At 61.5% G+C, this 20,011-nt stretch overlaps 2 protein-coding genes across 3 annotated transcripts in view; one reads left to right on the top strand and one right to left on the bottom strand.

The window, feature by feature from the left end:
• The first annotated feature begins 125 nt into the window (after nucleotides 1-125).
• PDIA2 (protein disulfide isomerase family A member 2) lies at nucleotides 126-3,374 on the top strand. The gene is made up of 11 exons (XM_045784401.2): nucleotides 126-339; nucleotides 1,009-1,215; nucleotides 1,280-1,413; nucleotides 1,494-1,631; nucleotides 1,705-1,821; nucleotides 1,905-2,030; nucleotides 2,098-2,295; nucleotides 2,391-2,511; nucleotides 2,591-2,772; nucleotides 3,030-3,128; nucleotides 3,251-3,374. The coding sequence occupies exons 1-11, from the start codon at nucleotides 141-143 to the stop codon at nucleotides 3,293-3,295; spliced, it is 1,566 nt and encodes a 521-aa protein (XP_045640357.2). The 5' UTR covers nucleotides 126-140; the 3' UTR covers nucleotides 3,296-3,374.
• Nucleotides 3,375-3,837: 463 nt separating this feature from the next.
• AXIN1 (axin 1) overlaps nucleotides 3,838-20,011 on the bottom strand; it is a 58,594-nt gene continuing 42,420 nt past the window's right edge. Inside the window, exons 5-11 of one of the 2 annotated variants that reach the window (XM_045783839.2) lie at nucleotides 16,528-16,665; nucleotides 12,050-12,579; nucleotides 11,113-11,283; nucleotides 8,816-9,061; nucleotides 6,746-6,853; nucleotides 4,880-5,047; nucleotides 3,838-4,724 (exon numbers count right to left, since the gene is read on the bottom strand). In XM_045783839.2, the coding sequence (XP_045639795.1) occupies nucleotides 4,598-4,724; nucleotides 4,880-5,047; nucleotides 6,746-6,853; nucleotides 8,816-9,061; nucleotides 11,113-11,283; nucleotides 12,050-12,579; nucleotides 16,528-16,665 (1,488 nt within the window). In that variant the 3' untranslated portion in view covers nucleotides 3,838-4,597. The remainder of the gene's footprint in view (nucleotides 4,725-4,879; nucleotides 5,048-6,745; nucleotides 6,854-8,815; nucleotides 9,062-11,112; nucleotides 11,284-12,049; nucleotides 12,580-16,527; nucleotides 16,666-20,011) is intronic. The other variant, XM_045783840.2, reaches the window with a different exon arrangement.

The raw sequence follows: 20,011 nt of genomic DNA, 5'->3' as shown, positions 1-20,011 counted from the left end.
TCTGTCTGCCTGCCCTCCCCTGGGGTGGGGGGGGCCTTGTGGCCTTATCTTCCTGGGACTAGGACTGGGTGCCACGTGGCAGCTGCTGCTTGGCCCCCGGCCCCCTTATCTGCCCCCCGCCTCGTGGGCCCGGCACTGCCATGGACAGCCAGCTCCTGCTCGTGCTGCTGCTGCTGCTGCTTGGGGCCTCAGGCCCGCGGGGACAGGGCCCGGGGCCGGGGGGGCCCGAGGAAGAGCCGCCCGAGGAAGAGCCCCCCGAGGAGGATGGGATCTTGGTGCTGAGCCAGCGCACCCTGGGCCTGGCCCTGCGGAGGCACCGCGCTCTGCTGGTGCAGTTCTGTGAGTGCACCGGCCCGCGGGCTGGAGGACCCACGGGGGCCGGCCGAGGGGTTCAGCTCCCCACCCTGTGGATCCAGGGCTTGTGCACATGACAGGGCTTCCCCACTGGGCACTGGGCCCCCTGTGTGCTCCTGGGGCTCCATCCAAGGGCGCTGGAAGCAAAGCCCTGGGACTGAGCTGGGCGGGGCGGGGGCGGGGTGGGGGGGTGTCCGGCTCCAGCAGGGGAGGGAGATGCAGGTGCAGGGAAGGCTTGTGGTCATCAGCCATCTGTGAACTCTTTCTGTAAGGGGCCAGAGAGCTTACAGGACTTGCTTACTCTCCTGTAGATTTTTACAAACTTTTACACACGGGAAAGCCATTCCTAGGTTGCGGGCGTCCCCAAGCAGACACAGGTGGCCAGAGTGCAGGCCTCAGGGAGCGGCAGCTGCAGGATACTTCTCAAACACGCTGTCGGGATGGTGCTGGCCACCGCACCCCCGACATGGGGCCTTGAGGAGTCTGGCTCTGGTGCAGAGGCTCGGATGGGCCCCCGAAGGAGGGAGATGTGTGGACGGGAATGCTCCCTGCCAGACCTGACTGACCCCAAGGTCTTCCGGCTCTGGCTGGGCGGGGGCAGGGGCTAAGGCTGGGGCCGTGGAGGCTGGGGACACTCATGACCCTATCCTCCAGATGCCCCATGGTGTGGGCACTGCAAGGCACTGGCCCCTGAATACAGCAAGGCCGCTGCCCTGCTGGCGGCAGAGTCCACCAAAGCCAGGCTGGCCAGGGTGGACGGGCCCGCTGAGACGGAGCTGACCAAGGAGTTTGCTGTGACGGAGTACCCCACGCTCAAGTTCTTCCGTGACGGGAACCGCACACACCCGGAGGAGTACACCGGTATGGGCGGCAGGCGCCGGCGGGGTGGGCGGGTCTGGGCCCAGGCTGAGGGGACTCTTCGCAGGCCCCAGGGAGGCCGACGGCATCGCTGAGTGGCTGAGGCGGCGGGTGGGGCCCAGTGCCACCCGGCTGGAGGATGAAGAGGGTGCCCAAGCACTGATAGATGGCCGGGATGTCGCGGTCATTGGCTTCTTCCAGGTGAGCTGGTGCCACTGGGGTCCAGGCCATGGGAGCAGGGCCTGTGGTGCCGGCTGACCTCAGAGGCTTGGGCTCCTTAGGACCTACAGGACGAGGACGTGGCTACCTTCCTGGCCCTGGCCCAGGATGCCCTGGACATGACCTTTGGCCTGACCGACCAGCCAAAGCTCTTTCAGAAGTTTGGCCTCACCAAGGACACCGTGGTCCTTTTCAAGAAGGTGGGTCACAGGGACAAGGTGGGTGTTGGAGGTTCGGGCTGTGGCTCCTGCTGACCTACCCAGTGTTGTCCAGTTTGACGAGGGTCGGGCGGACTTCCCGGTGGACGAAGAGCTGGGCCTGGACCAGGGGGACCTGTCGCGCTTCCTCCTCACGCACAGCATGCACCTGGTCATGGAGTTCAACAGCCAGGTAAGCTGGGCTGTAGGAGCCGCTGCAGGGGTGGGGGCGTGGGCGTGGGAGGCAGCCCCCGTGAGCTCGGCCTGCCCCCTCAGACATCGCCTAAGATCTTCGCGGCCAGGATTCTCAACCACCTGCTGCTGTTCGTCAACCAGACGCTGGCCCCACACCGGGAGCTGCTGGCGGGCTTTGGGGAGGCAGCTCCCCCGTTCCGGGGACAGGTACTGGCTGGGCCGGGGGCGGGGTGGTAGGGAGGCGGGGTGCCCAGCACCGACTCCCTGTTGGCAGGTGCTGTTCGTGGTGGTGGACGTGGGTGCCGACAACAACCACGTGCTGCAGTACTTCGGTCTGAGGGCCGAGGAGGCGCCCACCCTGCGCTTCATCAACATTGAGACCACCAAGAAGTACGCGCCTGCAGACGGCGGGCCGGTCACCGCAGCCTCCGTCACCAGCTTCTGCCACGCAGTGCTCCGGGGCGAAGTCAAGGTCTGCTTCCGAGTTGCCGCCCAGGGAGTGGCGGGTGGGAGCGGCCGCTCTCAGGAGAGGTCCCCAGTGACGCGCCTGGTCCGGTCCCCCCCCAGCCCTATCTCCTGAGCCAGGAGGTCCCCTCCGACTGGGATCAGCGGCCGGTCAAGACCCTCGTGGGCAAGAATTTTGAGCAGGTGGCTTTCGATGAAACCAAGAACGTGTTTATCAAGTTTTGTGAGTGTAGAAGGCAATGGGTGGCGGGCGGTGGGCGGGCGGGGACCCCGCCGGCTGTGCCAACGCCCCGCTGCCGTAGATGCCCCGTGGTGCTCCCACTGCAAGGAGATGGCCGCGGCCTGGGAGGCACTGGCCGAGAAGTACGAGGACCACGAGGACATCATCATCGCGGAGCTGGACGCCACAGCCAATGAGCTGGAGGCTTTCCCTGTGCACGGTTTCCCTACCCTCAAGTACTTCCCAGCAGGGCCGGGCCGGAAGGTGCGGCGGGACCCCATCTTCCTAGGTCTGGGGCTTGGTCTGCGCCTTCCTCAGACGGGGAACATCAGGCGTCGGGAGGCGCGGGGCACCGGGCGGGCGGGGCCTCCAATGGGCGGAGCCGCGAGGGGCGGGGCCCGGGCAGAGCGTGGGGGTGGGGCTAGGGCCCGGCTTGGAGGGTGGAGCCTACGTGGGGTGTGGGGTTTGGGGTGTGGGGTCAGAGGGCCGGGTAGGGCTCAGAACCTGGTGTCCCTCCTTAGGTGATTGAATACAAAAGCACCAGGGACCTGGAGACCTTCTCCAAGTTCCTGGACAACGGGGGCAAGCTGCCCGCAGAGGAGCCCACAGCGCCCCTCCCAGTGAGTGTCTCTGTCCCAGGGTTCCCAGACTCTGGACAAGTCGGACATGTGGCAGTGGGGTTGCCAGGGGCGGGGCGATCCAAGGGTGCGGCTTCCAGCTGGGCCTCTGTGACCCTTTCCAGGAGACACGAGCCAACGCCAGCACGGAGCCCAAAGAGGAGCTGTAGCTGCCCTCCCGTCTCCACCCGGCGCCCCCACATCAGTGCCCTGGGAGCTGGGCAGTAAATAAAGCGCTTCGGTCCCAGACTGTGCGTGTGGTTCCTGAGTGCGACTGGCCGCCTGGCCCTTGGGGTTAGCCAAGTAGCCTCCTGGGCCCCGTTGTGTCTTGAACGGGGCCTAGCCCTTGCCTCCACCCCTTCTGGGTGGGTCCCTGACTCAGATGTGGGCCTGGGAACCGACCCCTCTCCACAGTTCTGTCAGCGCGCCTCTCAGGACACCCAACACACAGACACACACACACACCCAACACACACGTACACATGCACCCCACACACACCAACACACACGTACACACAAACCCAACACACATACACACACCCCAACACACGTACACACAAGCCCAACACACACGTACACACACCCAACACACGTACACACACCCCCACCGCGCACACACGTGACTCTCAGAGGCCTGAAGGGAAGCGGGCTGAGGGTGCCAAGCCCCCCAGCCAGGCCCCAGCACAGAAGACAGGTGCACTCCACAGCCAGAGAAGATTCAAAAATGATTTTATTTCATTATTATCCAAGTACCTTTGAAAAGATAATTGTACAAGTCAGCGCATGAAAAATGGGCTGGGGCAGCCCCCCACTGACCCTGGCCTGAGAAATGTACATATTTACATGGGCCCTTAGAGGGGAGGGGCCCGGGACCCGCTGAGCCGAGCCGGCGCTCTGGGAACGAGGATGGAGGAGGGAGAGCGCTAGGGGCTCCATCGCCGGATCCACACAGTGGCAGGCAAGAGACAAGCTGTGTTGAAGGCACTCGGTGACATGTACAATTTAGAGAGGCCCCACAGGGCCCCTGGCCCCCCAGGCCTAGGCCAGGCCCGGCTGGGGCAGGATGTGGCGGACAAGTCCCAGAGGGAGGAGCGGAGCCTGCGGTGCGAGCGCCAGGGCGAGGAGCGGGTGGGTGTGCCCGCAGTGAGCAGCGGGGTGCTGCTGGAGAGGGGGTTCGCCGCGGCCCCATGGCGGGCTCCCTGCTCAGGCGGACCCTCTGCGTATCACTGAGGAGTGGACAGGGCACCCTCCCTGTCAGCTGCAGGATGAAGGCCTGTTGGGCCACCCAGAGGGACCCCCGCCCATCTGCACACAGACGGACCGGAGGCGGCCAGCACCTGGCCTTCTGCCAGCAGCGGTGCGTCCGCGCACACGTGAGGCGCACAGTCCAGCACGATCCTCGGATGCTCCGTGTGGCTGCCCTTGTCCCTGCCTGACGCGGGCCCCCCGGGCGCAAAGGCCAGGCTTGCCCGTCAGTCCACCTTCTCCACCTTGCCAATGATCTTCTCCTCAAAGACAGGCAGGACGGCCTCGTCTTCCCGAACCTCCTCAAACACCACTCCACAGTCAAACTCGTCGCTCACCTTCTTGAAGTAGTATCTGCAGGACGGGGCGAGAGGCGATGCGGGCCTGTCCCCTCCTCTCCCGGCCCGGCGGCCCTACCCTCCTGCGTGTGCACAGCAGACCCTGCTGCCCCTGCACGTGCAGTGACCAGACGCGGGGGCCCCCGCCCCACCCAGCCGCGCGGCTCTCACCTGTAGTTGCCCTTCTTGGTCAGCAGCTCCTTGAACTGGCCCAGGGTGACTGCGCGGCCCCGCACCAGGGTCCTATAGGGGATGGGCTCCCCACAGAAGTAGTAGGCCACCACAATGCTGTCACACGGCTGGGCACTCCCACTGCCCGCCTTCCTCTGTGACTTCGTCCTGGAGGCAGAGGCGCAGGAGTGACTGCCGGGCTCGGGATCCCACAGGGCAGGCCCCAAAGGGCCTTGGGCCCCCCAGGAAACACAGGGCAAGGACTAGAGGGTGGGCCTCGCCATACTCAGCACGTGTGCGAAGGCCCTGACAGCCCCTCGCCTGGAGCGCCATGTCCAGCCCCCTGGGGGTCTCGCTCCGTGTGGTGTCCCAACCCCAGGTTCCAGTCCTGCGCCAGGCCCATGCTCCCTCAGATACACAGCAAGGACGCCAGCTCGTCTCTCACCCGCCTACCCACCTGCCCCACATCCAGACAGTGCCTCCGTTTGCCCACCACCCTCCTGCACCCACTGCATGGCCTCAGGCCTCACTGTGGCCTCAGCTGGCTTCGGGGGGAGGCGGCACCCCTACCCAGACCACATGAACGTGGGGAAACAAGTTTCTCAGAGCCAGAACCCACATGGATCCCAGCACCTGGCTTCTTCCTCAGACGCCCAGGCTACTGGAACCAACGCAGCCCCCACCTCTAGGCTGGGCTACACCCCTTGTGCCCTAGGAAAGGCCTAGAGCCCTCAAGCTTCAGGAACACCTCAAGGTCAGCGGCTGGACAAAGAGCACTGTGCGCGGATCTGGAAATGTTCCTGCCCCACGGCAGAGAGCTGGCAGAGGCCAGCCAGTGGCCAGCCAGACTTGCAGAGAAGGGCATGAGGCCAGCACCGTTTCCCGCCCAGGACCATTCGTCCTGACGGGTGCTGAGCAGCTGCTCTGTGCTGCCGTCCAGCAGCTCTCATCCCTGTGACCGCTCCAGAGCTGCCCAGGTGGACTCGGACACAGACCCTGGCCCCTGCCAGTGGGGAGTGCGGCGTCATGTCGGAGAGGTCACCTGAGCTCACAATGGGCTCTTCTCTCCCTGGGGACCCTCTCACCCCGTGGTGCTCCTGGGCACACACCAGGCTATGTGGCCATCCACTGCTCAAGCCAGGCTCCTGGATGCCTGCTCTCCTTCCCTCAGTCCTGCAGCCTCACGTGGGGGGTGCTCCGGGGGTCCGTTCTCTACAGGAGGGAGGCAGGGTCCCTGCGTCTCCAGAAGCCCCCTTTAAGGAGTGAGCTGGTGGGGAGGCTGGGTCCCTCAGGCATCCGGCTGGACGTGACAAAGCACTGTTTGAGATGAGGTGGGGGACCCCCTGTTTCTGCTCTGCCCTGAGCTGAAGTGCAGGGACTGGGTGTCCAGCACTGTCTACACGTGGTCCCCAGCACCCACCCTGCCGCACGCGTGCCTGGGGAGCGAAGGCGCCAATGCCTTCCTGCATTCCACACGAGAACAGAGCGAGGCCCAGTGCGCGCACAGCACCTGGACACAGCCACGCCGCCGGTACAGGCACTTCCAGGTGGCCGAGCGAGGGGAACACAGCCAGTCACATACCAGGGAGCCCCAGGCCAGCTAGGAAGCTCGGGAAAGTAAAGGCGGGCGGGGGGCATGGGCCAGAGCAGAGGAGGCAGAGCAGAACTTCCTCTCTGGCCTGCTGGCCACGTGTCACACAAGGACGGCCTGCGTCTCCTTCCATGGAGACAGAAAGCTTGAGCCCAGCCCCGTCTCTTCCAGTGCGGCGCCCCAAATCCTGTCCTGGGAGCGGCGGCTCCACCGCGGGACCTGGCCCACGCGCAGTCTGGGTAAGCGGTACCGGGACCCGCGGGGGGCGCACGTACTCTGTCTCGGAGAGCTCCAAGTCCGACACGGCCGGCACCACGCTCAGCACAGGTGTGCACGCTGGCCTGACGCAGGAGCGCCCCCGCTGGATGACCTCCTGCACATACCTAGGGAACAACCACGTCAGTGAGCCGCAGGTGCTGGGGCAGGGCCTCCGCCAAGGCTCCGAGGTGACAGTGAGGCCACAGACCGGCAGACGGAGCAGGGGCCCCCGAGAGGGTCCGTCACCACCAAACAAGGCTGCTACTGTGTGAGGCAGGCAACACCAAACCACAGGACTGGAATATCAAGGGCTCCTTCGGGCTCAGTCAGGAGACAGACGCTGCTTCCATTACTCAGAGTTCCCAGACTCCTCACTGCATGACAGACAAGCCGGGACCACACTCGGGAACCACCGATCTGCGGCGCTAGGGTCTTGTCACTTCATCCACACTGAGAAGGGCCTTCTGGAGAGGGCTGGCCTCTGGCCTCCCCCGTGTGGCGCAGCTCTTCCTCGTCCGCGCTCCGATGCCGCTCCGTCCCCAGCAGCCGGGGAGGCCTGTCCCGGGGCCGGCTGCCCAGCAGCAGCTCTCCACACGGCTGTCTGCCCCAGGCGTGATGCTGTGCAGCCCTGACAGTGACTTCTCTTCTGCCAGCCTTGGGGGGGTCACCCCACAAGGGGCTCGGCGAGGGCCCAGCATCCCACTGCTGCCTCTGGACCTTCACCCGTGTCTGTAGCCATTTACCAAAGGCCTACACACCCTGGACCGATGACACGTGCAGGTGCCAACCACCGGCCAACACCCCATCAGGAGGCTCACAGCCCAAAACACGCATCCCCGACGGGCCTGTGTGGTGTGTCTGGCGAGCAAGGGCCCGTGCAGGGCCCGCTGGGTGCTGGCAGGAAGACCAGACGCGAGCCAGGCATGGCCAGAGCATGGCAGGACCACGGTGCCACAAAGCCCGTGCAGAAGGTCTGTGCAGAGAGAGGACTTCCTACCCACATGTCCCAGTGCCTTCTCAGATGGCCCCCCCTGCTCCCCTGTCTGCCTCCAGGGCACAGGCCCCGTCAGACCAAGAGGCATCCCCACCACCAGCGCAGGCATCCTGTGCCAGGCTGGCTCCCTAGTTCTCTGCTGACAGGATCACAGGGTGTGGGACGGGCCATAAACATGGTTACCTTCAATGACCAGGGGACACACTCAGGCTTCAGGCTCTGCCCAATGAGACAGGCACGGACACCAGCCTCCCAAGAGCTGGACAGCCTCACACACACAGAGGCTGCTGGGAATGGCGACCAGCGATCCCAGACTGGACAAGGGGCACTGGCGACATCTGAGGAGAATAGGGCCACTGTGTGACCATGCTTCCCAGGCCCCGGGTGGGAAATGCAGATTTCCAGGCCCCTCACAGAGACTCTGATCCGTCGGGGAAAAGTCACCTCAAGGCCCAGCTGAACGGGTAGGGAAACGACATTCTGGCCTCGAGAGAAGACCCACTATCACAAAGGGTGCCCCTGGGTTTGTTTGAGGCTGCATCAGCAGTGGGTCAGGCCTCTCTGGCCCCACTCAGCAAGGGGGTCCGCAGCAAGGGGGACTCTGGCACTTGGGCTCCGTCCAGGAGAAGACGTTTACATCTGCATGTACTTCAGCAGTGCTGACCGTCCTACCTGCAGATGGCACCGTTTACGGCTCCCTTCCTGGGCTGCAAGCAGGGGCAGCTTGGAAACCCCAGGACCCCGTGCTGAGCTCAGCCTGACTGCAACCTCTAGCTGTTCCGTGCCGCGATGGACGCTGCAGACTCCCGCCAAGAGACGGGATGAGCGTACGCTCACAGAATAGAACGGGCTCCCTCTCTGGCCCCAGAAGGACGTAATGACCACACGCCCTCCCAGACCCTGTCACAAAGCAGGGCTGCTTGCCATGCCCCGGGCAGCTCTCAGTGGAAAGAAGAAACCAGGACTGCCAGTGGGTGGCCAGCACGGCTCTGCGGGGGCCTCAGGCCTGGGAAACCTCAGCCCAAAGCAGCACCATGGCACCCGGAGCGGCCCCAGCAGGGGGCACGGCCTGCTCTCCCTGCTGCCCCCATACCTCTGCTTTGAGGGTAACTTGCTGGCTCTCTTCTCCTCCTCCTCCAGACGCCTGCGGGCCTCCTCCAGCTGGGTCAGTGGGTTGGGGGCCGGGTTGGGTGGCATGGTGGGGTCTTGAATGAAGAGGTGGGAGGGCTGGACGGAGTTCCGGAGCTGAGCACTGACCCAAGGGTGCACGGTCCCAGGACGCTCGACAGACAAGGGCCTGGAGCTCTCGTGCGTCTGCTGCTTCTTGGCGCCGGAAGACCTTTGGGAGCAAGCGAATAAGGTGTGGCATCATCTGGAACCCTGGCCACGGGCAGGTGCCGGGAACGACCAAGCACGGCACTGACCCTCCCGTACCACACGACACACACGGTCCTTTGTGGCACACTTACTCTGTAATTTTTAAAAAATATTTATGTGAGAGGCAGAGAGAGCGCGAGCGGCGGGAGGGGCAGAGGGAACCTCAAGCAGATCCCCCGCCAACTTCGGGGCTCGATCTCACGACCCTGAGACCATGACCTGAGCCACCCAGGCGCTCCTTTGGTCATGTATTTTTAATAACTTTATTGAAATATAAATCCTATGCTATGCAGACTTCTTTTAAAGAAAAGTTTTTAGTGTTTTTAAAGAACATTTTATACCAAAATAAATGCTCTTTGTGAGAAACCTGAAATATACAGAAAACTCAAAGAAAAACAGAAACAATCCAAAACATCACAGTCTAGAAGTACCCACTCTCATTATGTTGGTGTATTCTCTTCCCTGTTAAAAACACTCAGTAGCGTAGCCCTGGACTTTCCCTCAGTGCGACAGCAGACCTGCGCTGCTGTTACTAAACCCAGGAAATGCGCAGTTATGCCTCTGCTCAGGCCCTGAACCAACTCCAGTGAGAACATCAGCCTCTTCTAGTCATGGCTGGAGCCCTTGGAAAGGCGGGGCTTAGCGCAAGGAGCGAACCCCAAGAAGAGGGCCCCTGGGGAGGGGGTAGGTCAGTGCCCTTATGACCTGAGAACTGCCCAAGGCAAGACACCCCAGGGGAAGGTGAAGAGCCCACAACAAGACACAAGGAGACCTCCACTCTGGGGCACAACCCCTACCCCCTCCCTGCCCCCCCCACCCCACCCCATCCCCTCCCCAGCCCCCCACCTACTCCCTGCATCCATCTGTACCCAACCTCCCCTCCCCAGCTTCCTCCCAAACCCCATCCCCTCCCATCTCCCCACAACCCCTCATCTCTCCACCGTATCCCTTCCAACCCATCTCCCCTCACCCCTCCTCCCACCCCACCCCCTTGTCCCATCTCCTGGCCACACCACGTCCTCCTTCCCCCTGCCCCATGCCTCCACCCCCCCACCTGCTTTACGAGAGAACAACAAAAGCAGAGGCACACGGCCCCCCAGCTCTAGAGAGGCCAGAGGGACCTCGTGGGGTTACTGAAACACCATCATTTAAAATGGCCGGTCCTGACAGCTAGCTTCCGACCAGAGACTGCTTCCAGACATGCCTCTTACTCTTCAACCACAGAAACCCTCCATCTGCGGTAGGAGGAGCGGCCAGAACAGAGCCATTCCTTGTGAAACCCCAAGAAGAAAGAAACAGAGAAACCAACAATCCACCCCCACCCCAACCAGAACAAGAGAGGAGCTCTGGAGAGACCCCTAACGCAGGACAGGTTTTGTGACTGCTTGTTCCCACGGCCACGTGGAGACCAGACACGGGGACCCAGAGGGGCGCGGCGCCACCCCATCTCACCTGCCCCCACCCCCACCCCACATACTCCACCCTCCCCAACCAGGCCCAAGATGGAAGGTCAGAGAAGCCCACCCACCAACCGGCAGATCCACCAGCCGCAGGGCCCAGGCCACTATTCTGCATGTGACGTGACGTGTCTCCAGGCCAGGGCTGTGTCTGAGCCCCAGCCCCCGCTGGTCACCCCACGATGGACGGACCCATGTGGGGCAGCAAGGGCTTGTCTGGAGGCCTGGCTCCGCACCCTCCAGAGCAGCCTCTGGCCGTGTGGGGGCAATACGGAGCTCAGACGGCCAGGGACGACCAGCTGCAAAACCAGCCGGCTTCTCCTGCGGGCTCTGTCTGGAGTGACGGGCAGGTACCGGCCTAACTTCCCCAGTAACTTAGGTCACTGTCACGTGGAGGCATCACCACCCCAGAAATAACCGCATGAGAGCAGCCCCGTGATAGCGGGGCCCCGCCCTGGCGGGTGGGGCACAGCAAGAGGAGCTCGGACAGAGGCGCGGTGACCGGAGACCGCTCTCAGCAGCGGGCGTCCCTGCCCAGGACGCTGGCGCCTCTTACCCGTGGCCAGCCTTGCGGTGCCGGCTGATCTCCTTCTCCCCCTCCATGATCCACTGCAGGATCTTCTGGTTCTTCTCCGTGTCTTCCGACGGGCCTGGCACCTCGGTGCCAGCGTTCTTCCCCGACTCAGTCTTCTTGGCATTTCTTCTAGAGGCAGTGCCAGCCTTCCCGCTGCAAGAGCAAGAGCGGGGAGTTGGCTGCTGACGTGACCCGGCCGGACACTGGGCAGCTCCGACAAAGTTGTGTCCTCGTGGGCTCTGCCTCAATGCTGGGAGGCTGTCGGGGTTTGTTTGGTGGGACGTGAAGGAAGGTGTCCAGGCGGCACCACCATCTGTCCTTCACCCACCTGGTGGTGGCAGCCCCAGGACCCAGTCACTCCTCGCCCAGACGCCTCCCTCTGAAACAGGTGGGTCTTTACCGAAGCACCTCCCAGGCTGGAGCCCTGGGCGGTCAGCACCCCCGGGCAGGGCCCAACACCCACGCCTGGCGCCTGGACCCTGCAGCGGACTGTGGTTCAATGACTTTGATTCTTTAAGATTATTGTTCTGAAGATCTGAGAGAGAGCCGGTGCGAACTAGCGCCCGCACACACGCGTCGGAGGAGCAGAGGTAAAGGGACAGAGGGAGGGAGAGAAGCAGACGTCCCACCAAGTGTGGCGGCGCCAACAGGGGCCCCATGTCACGACCCTGAGCTCACGACCTGAGCCGAAGCCAAGAGTCAGACGCTCAACCGGCAGAGCCGCCCGGGCCCCCTGTGGCTGAACGACTTCTCAAGGGGAATCCTGGCCTACAAAACCAGAACAGAACCAGGGGAGAAGCAGCTTCTCATGTGACCTTCCTCATGGGGAAGACACACATGGCCCCTGCTGACACAGGATCAGAGACAAAGGAACCACACACCCCATCCCAAAGCAAACCTCAGGCTGTCGGACACTCACCTGTGGGCCAGGCTGTCGCTGGCATTGGGGGCGGCACCCATGCTCTCCGAGTGGCTGCGGGGCTTGGCTGCGTGGCTGTGCAGCTCCGGGCCCCAGGCAAAGCCGCCCTGCCCCCGGCGGGCAGCCTCAGCATCAGCCTGCTCCTTGGGCCTGGCAGCACTGTGGTGACTGTGGTGGTGGCCGTGCCTGTGGAGGTGCAGGCCAGCTGTGTCCAGCTTCGCCCCCGACTTGGGTGCATGCTTACCGTGCCCAGAGGGCACGCCCCCCAGCACCCCCACGATCTTGGGCACGTGCGCACTGTCGGGGGAACGGTGGCCGGGCCCCGGTGACTGACAGCCAGGCGTCCTCATGACCCGCTGCACGTGCTCATCCAGGATGCTCTCGGGGTTCTCCTCGTGTGCGTCCCGCAGCGCCATGCAGCCCACGTCTGCATAGCGGGGTGGGAAGTGGTGCCAGGCAGGGGCCAAAGGCAGCTTATGACTGGCCCCGGGAGGGCCGGAGGGCAGGTCACCATCCTCGCCTTCTTCCTCCTGCAGGACAAGGCCGCGAGTGAGCTCCTGGCACTGGCCGTGTCACAGAAACCTCACACCTGGGGTCACAAAGACATAAGCCTGGCAGCACTGCCCGGGGTGTCAGGAGCCCCGAGCCCAGGATGAAGTGGGGCAGATGGGGCACCGGAGGCACCGCTGATTTGACCCCAGGATGACGGGAGGGCTCCCCGCCCCCACCCGGCCGCAAGCGCAGGGCTCCACAAAGCGGAGCTGTGCTCACCCGCGAACGCGCACGTGGCCACCACGCACCAGCACTTCAAGAGTCACCACGCCAGCCTAAGTCCTGCTCATGGAGAACCCTCCACACTGAGCTTTCTTTCACGTTTCCCAATAAAGACACTTGTACCTTTTCAGCTGATTTTCCTATTCCTCAATCTTTAAAAAAAAATTTTATGTATTTAAGCCATCTCTACTCCCAGTGTGGGGCTCAAACCCACAGCCGCGAGACCAAGAGTCATACGCTCCTCTGGCTGAGCCAGCCGGGCACCCCTCCTATTCCTCAATTTTATAGCCGTTTTTCCATTATATTTTCAAAGGGAATACTGCCCTTGCACAGAAGAGCTCCCGTTTTCTGCTTAATTATCTTGCTATGTGTTTCTTGGTAAATTCTCACATTGAACTAGCTGATTTTCATTTGTCCAACAGTCCACAGAACCACATCTATGAACATCGCATCAGTCTGAGTCCAAAAGATCCATCTCGTGTTGACTTTCTCAACTTGCTGAATTGTCAAACCAGAATAATGTTGAGTAAATTTGGTAATAACCAAAAAGAACGGGGTAGCTACCCCCACACTCTAGGGCAAACAAACCTCAAAAACTTTGCCATAAAACCTCCCACTTAATGGGAAGGTATCTACGTGTCACTAGCATGGCAGTCAGCAGCAGACAGGTCAGTCCTGCTCAGGGTGCAGGTGTCGCACCGGAGGACAGAGGGATGGGCACGTGGATGGGTGGACGGTGAGCGTGCCCCTCACGGGCACAGACTAGGACCCTGGGCACAGACTGGGCACCCCACCCCATGTCTCCGTCCGCCTTGCCCTCCCCAGGGCACTGAAAGTGACCCCCAAAGGCAGCAGTGAGCAAGGGGGCCTCTCTCAATCCCCAGGGGGCGGGGGCTGGCAGACACTGAGATCCAGTCTATCTCAGTGGCTCTGCATATGGAGGAAATCAATTCTAGGGTTTTGAAATGTTACAGGCTTAACTGAATTGTCTAGCTAATAGTTTTCACTTTCTTCTTTGTTCTTATTTTCCAAATTTTACAATAAAAATAAGTTATTTAAAAACATGTAGCTATTCTTCCTAAAAAGACAAATTTATGGCACATTTATATAGGCTACAAAATCACACAAGACAGGGAATCTCACGTCCGCGTGGATTCCCTGTACGCAGGTAATTAAATTTCATTTTCTCCTGGGTTTCTGTGTTTAAATACACAGGATGACAGATGAGACTGCGCGGCCAGCGGTGGGGCCGTGGGCCGCCCCGAGGACCGAGGGGCACCTGTGGGAACAACGCGGCTGCAGCGGCGGAGCCCGGCATCGCCGCCAGAGGCCACGGCAGGCCCCACACGGGGCCGCGCACCTGAGCTGAGGCCACATGCCTGCCCGCGAGCTCTGAACTGACAGGCCAGAAACACGAGGGGCTGTGGGTGTGAACACGCTCTGTGAGGTCACGGGCACCGTGTCGTCCTGGGGCCAGGTGCTGCCCCTCTATGAGGACCACAGGAGACTCCGACTGAGCCGTGAGAACGGCGCATGGAGTACCCACAGCGAAGCTGCCTCTCGAACGTGCCCCGCGAACGCTGACCTGCCAGGACCACGGGCACACAGAGCCGCTGAGCCCAGACGGGAAACCTGACACACGGACGAAAGCTTGACGGACCCTTCCTCCCTCAAGGGTCACGAAACGTCACGTTCTTTTATTTCACGAGCATATTTGTTCTAAGGGTGGCTGACTGAGGCTCGCGGAGGGGAGAGGCAGAGTCACTGCGCCGGCTGTGTCACCTGTTGCATCCTTCCCGTGACTCTGCTCCTGACAGTCCCTCCCGTCACTCACTAAGGCCTCCGTGCTGGAAGCCAGCAGTCAGCACACGCAGACCCTCGGGCCGGCACCTGCACTGCGGCGCCCCGGTCACGACGAGGGCAAGGACGGGATGCCGGCAACACTCATGCACGTGTCCCTGCACAGGTCCTTAGACACGTTCGCACACAGACTCCCTCTCAGAGAGCACCGCCGTCAGGCCGATCGCCTCAGTGACCACACCTGCATTCCTGGTACCCGCCACGAATCCCAGGTTCCGATACGCTACTTGAAATCTGAAACCCTTGGGGGGGCGGGGAGGCCCCTTGTTTCAAAGTTGGGTGTCACATGCGGGAGCTCCAGAAGCCCGGACGGCAGCTGCAGGGCACAGCCGTGTGCGCGGAACCGCCAAGTGTGACCGTGGGCAGTGGCCCGGGCCCACCCTCAGGGTAGCGTCTCTAGCCTTCGAGTGCACACGACCCACCTGGGAAAGCGTGCAAAGTGGAGGACAGCAGGCCCCTCCCGAGGGTCTGACAAGAGTCTGCGGAGGGCTCAGGTGTGTACTGTAAATATGAATGTCAGGCAGAGAAATAATTCCTTTAAGCACCATCACGTTTAGTTTCAGGTACTGGGCATAAAATATTGAAAAAAGAACAGAAGACACCCACTTAGTGGTGACCATTTCTTCTTTTTTCTTTTTCTTAAACTCTACCCTCAACATGGGTCTCGAACTCATGACCCTGAGATCAAAAGTCACACGCTCCTCTGACTGAGCCAGCTGGGCGCCCCCAGTGGTGGCCACTCGTAATGTCCGCAGGGACATGTTAAGAGAAAAGCAAAGGCGTGACTCCAGGGACTCAGGGCCCACGGCTCCAGGAGGACAGGCGGCAGCGGCCTCGAGGATCGACAACCGCATAAGGTGTGGGGAGCCTGGAAGGGCCTCACTCGAGGAGCTTGCTTGTTATCAGTGTCTCAGCACAGAAGCCCCTGAATGCGTGTGGAAGGGAATCTCGCAGGACGACACGCAGGGACGACAAAGGCAGAGTCTCTTTGGCAGTTACAGGCAGAAAAGTACTAAAGCAAATAAAACACAAGTCACACGAAACTCCCTATTCAGCACTCTGTCAAGTGAGGCCACAGGTCAGAAAACAACACACACAGAAGTCTATGTCCGAACCTAAAGCCTTTCTGCGTTCTGAGATGACAAGTCGGAGCCACCAGCCTTTCCCACCAAGGACAGGCTCCACTCTGCACGCACACGTGGCGCGGGACTGGGCCCGTGTCCACGACAGGCCTCCATCGACCAGCACTCGGGGAAAAGCTCAGTTCCACGCGCCGAGGGGGCCTAGAGAACATGAGATGGGGCCAGCAAGGCAGATGGGAGGACCGGCCCTGAGAGCCTGCAGCAGCGAGGGGAGGGGAGCGCGGACAGGGACTGACTGCAAAGAGAGGCCAGGCCAGTCTGCATGCATGTCGAGCGCCACGAGTGCCCTCCGGGAGCTGAGTCGATGCTGCCCCGGCGTGGCCACCACCTGGGGGCGACAGCTGGGCATGGTCTCAGCCCACTTCTCAACTGTCTTCCCACAAGGTGGAAAAGGAAGCCCAGCTTGCACAGGGCCAAGAAGTACAGGCTGCTCCAGGCCTTGGCTTGGAGGGCCCCCCGCCACGGGCACCTCCTCTTTCAGAGACAGCGATGTCTGGGCATGCGCCAGGGCCGGGGGTTGGGGGGTGTTCAGAGGGGCAGGTGTCACAGGAGAGCAGCCAGACACCAGGACAGGGTCAGCATGCTGGGAGACCCTGGAGAGAGCTCCTTGGGCCTGGAGCTGTCCTCAACTCCACCGCACTGTACTAAGATAACTCAGAAATGGAGACGTGGTATGGCCTTCCTCAGAAGGGGCCCACTCACCATCCGGACGCGTTTCAGCCGCTCCTCCAGCTTCTCCTCGGCCTCCCGTGTCCGCTGAATGGCCTCCAGGCGGTGGATGAGCTCCGCAGCGAACTTCTGGGGCTCCACACGGATCTCCTTTGGCATTCGGTAAGTGCGCTACAAGGAGACGCCGCTCATTAGCGAGCCACTCCCATGCCAAGATGGCCCGCAAGCGCTTGCTGTGTGACAAGCAGCAGCCTGCGAAACCTGCATCTTATCCTGAAGCAAGCGTTTGTGCTTTCTCCCTTTCGCTTGGTGTCAACCCCCTCACTGCCCCCTTTTCTTGTTGGACTAAAGCTGTCCTTCACCCAGAGCTGACCTGGGAGGGGGAACAGAGCTCTGGCAACACTTCAGCCTCATGAGCAGAGAACGGGAGGCTTGGAGCAGGCAGGAGCCGGGTTAGGTCCGGGTCAGCTCGGGGTTAGGTCATTACAGAGCGGCTGGCAGGGTCCCGCTAGTAGGAGGTTCTGGTGTCCTAAGCCCAGGTGTGCCCTTCGCCTCGGCCCCCCAGCCCACCCCAGAGAAGTGCCTCTAACACAACTGGCCAGGCCAATCCCCAGTGAGGCCTGGCAACGGGGAAGGGAGGGCTGCAAAGACCACGCAAGAGGGAGGGGCTGAGCCCAGGGGCCCCAGCGGGGTACAGCCCGCAGGACCGTCCTGCACAGCAGGGGACAGTAGCCCCTGGCGTGTAGGTGCCGCAGCTCAGGACGGGAGACACAAAACTCAGGACACAGGAAAATATCAGGGGAAACAGAAGGACCTTCCTTTTCAGAAGACACAACTCCGCAGCGCAGTTTACAGGAATACACGATACACCATTTCTGGGGTGTGACCTTACCTTGAAATAATTTCAAATTGAAAGAAGTTGTAAGAATAGCACAAACAACTCCTGTCTACCCTTCACCCAGATTCCCTAACCGCTGCTATCTGCCGATTACTGTCATTCCCTCACAAAGACAGAACCATAAGCACACACGTGCACACGTGTACGCACAGACGCACGTGCACACGTGTGCACAGACACACACGCACTTTTTTGACCGTCCAGTGGTGCCTAACGCCGGACAGGAGTTTGTCCTGGAGGCGAGGAGGCCAGACCCAAGGGCAACCGGGGCTGTGCAGAGTTCCCAGAAGAGCCTGGGCAGTTGGGACGGCTAAAGAGGCTGAGGCTCTGAAGGCATCTTCGTGGACAGGACACTCACACAGACAAGGGAGGCCCAGAGGCCAGTGGGGTCGGGCGGGGAGTGCTGGCTTCTCCGGGTACCGCGCCGAGCACAGAATGCCGGGACCCAAACGGGACTGAGAGCTGAAGGCCAGAGGTCCAGATGGCGAGAGCTTCGCAGTCCTGACCACATGAAGCTACACGCAGGCCACGGGCGGAGTGAAGAGTTCCAACAAGACGGAACCACACGCATGTGGAGTGACACCGGCGAGAGGACATGTGGGAGGCTCGGCTCCATGGCAGATGCACGCCCCCGAGCCCGTGTGTTCTGGAAAAGAGCCTCTAGGCTGCACAGTTATGCTTCTGAAAGTAGCAAACTGCCGAAGTTACAAATCCCAGGTCCGGACACGAACCACCTCCCAGCCGCGGAGGAACAGGGGTCACAAAGGGAAAAGTTGCAGTCATTAAACCTGGGGACTTCGGGGCGTGAAAACGGCCCCTCCCGCAGCCACAAGGAGCAGACATGACACACCTGCAGGGTCAGGGCCAGCACCTGTATGCCCCCAGCGCAGCCCCCGATGCACAGCCGCTCAGCCTGGCCCCGGGAGCCCTTGCAAGTCCACGCAGCACAGCAGGGTGAGGGCACGAGGGGCAGCCGTGGGCCGCGGTACCTGCGCCCGCCTCTGCCCACCTGTGAGTCTCTGACCCAATGACCAAACCAACACGCGCGGGCTCCCGGACCGGGCCGGAGTCACCCGCCGGGGAGACACACCTCAATCGCGGCTCTCCACAACCTCTGAGAAGACGGGGCCATCGTTTCCTGGTGTGTTAGGTAAGAAATGTCACCCTTCAAACTAAACGTCAGTTATCCGACCGGGAAAAATGGCTTTGTGCAGAGAAGCAAAGAAATGCAATTGAGGACAAGCAATCGATGGCAAAAATCATAGACTCCTCCCACAAACAAAGGAAAAGAGGTGATTTTACGGAGAAGGGGAGGAGGCTGGGAGGGGCTGCTGTGGATGCAAGTCCGCTGGGGAGAAGCAAGCGTCCAGGGCGATGGCGCTTCTCCTTGGCTGAGGTGCAGGCGTGGCGGGTGGTGTGGCAGATGCGAGCACACCCTCCCTGTAACTGCTGACCCTTCCCGCTCACGTCTGCACTTGACTGTTCCTGACGCCGGGCACAAGAGCTCCCCCTCCTGGCTTCCCGAGTCCACGTGGGCGACGCGTCTCCTCATTAGTTTCCATAGGAGTCCAGCAGGCCCAAGGCCAATGCAGCATGTACTCTCTCTTCCCTGGGAACTCCCGCCACGGTCACCAAACAACGTGCTGGTGTCTGCCCTGACCCTGCACGCCCAGGTGGGGACTCGAGGCTGCATCCAGTGCTCCCATGCACGGTGCCCACTGCAGGGGGCCAGGACACCCAGGCAGAGCCCCTGCTCCTGTGGCCTCCACCCCCGCCAGGCCCCTCTGCTGAACCATCAAATAAGAGATGGGGGCCGGGGCCCCCCAGAGGCCAAGAAGCTCCCCACACCACAGATAAGCACGTAATCAAGGGCTTCTTCTCCCACTGGACCAGAGACAAAGCCCAGCCAGGTAAGGAGGCCACTGACCTCTGGCTCCCTGTCTGCATTAACCGCCTGGCCATGCCCAGTCCACTCCAGCCATGGTCTGTTCCCGTGAATGAGTGAAGAGCTCCAAGACCAGGGCTCGTTAAACCTTCCCCAGAAGGCAACCACGGCTCGAGGTCACCCGCTTCTCTCAGGAACACACCAGACCTCCTGCTTTCGCTGGATGGTTCCCCAGGGCCAGCCACCCTGTAGGGCTTGGGCAACTGACGCAGGAAGCCTGTGAGCCCACAGCACTGTCCACACTGCACAGTAAGGCCAGGCTCTCGCTGCCATGCCACTGACTTTCTCGGCTCTATCTTCATGCTGACTTGCCTAGGATCTTTCAGGACCTGAGGACTCCTCGCTTTCCTCGATTCTGGAACATTACCCCAAGGACACCTCTCACTCTTGAGTCTTCCTGATTCTCTTCGTGCTGCATTCTGAGAAGTCTTTCCAGGTCTGTATTGTTTATTTTGAGAGGCGCCTGGGTGGCTCAGTTGGTTAAACATCTGACTTCAGCTCAGGTCATGATCCTGGGGTCCTGGGATTGAACCCTGTGTGTCGGGCTCCCTGCTCAGCAGGCAGTCGGCTTCTCCCTCTCCCTCTGCTCGCACATGCACTCTCCTTCTCTCTAAAAAAAAAATAAATCTTAAAAAAAGAAAGAAAGGGGGCGCCTGGGTGGCACAGCAGTTAAA

Source organism: Ursus americanus, chromosome 2 (assembly GCF_024610735.1).
Source record: "Ursus americanus isolate L20-20 chromosome 2, mUrsAme1.1.p, whole genome shotgun sequence".
Taxonomy (NCBI): domain Eukaryota; kingdom Metazoa; phylum Chordata; class Mammalia; order Carnivora; family Ursidae; genus Ursus; species Ursus americanus.
The sequence above is the reverse complement of the archived record's forward strand: the minus strand, read 5'-3'. Positions and strand labels throughout refer to the sequence as shown.

What these genes read in the sequence shown, in the direction of transcription:
- PDIA2 (XM_045784401.2), top strand. Translation starts at nt 141, where the DNA reads ATGGACAGCCAGCTCCTGCTCGTGCTGCTGCTGCTGCTGCTTGGGGCC. An exon ending in TCATGGAGTTCAACAGCCAG is followed by an intron (nt 1,822 to 1,904) that starts GTAAGCTGGGCT and finishes CTGCCCCCTCAG; the next exon opens with ACATCGCCTAAGATCTTCGC. An exon ending in CTCCCCCGTTCCGGGGACAG is followed by an intron (nt 2,031 to 2,097) that starts GTACTGGCTGGG and finishes CCCTGTTGGCAG; the next exon opens with GTGCTGTTCGTGGTGGTGGA.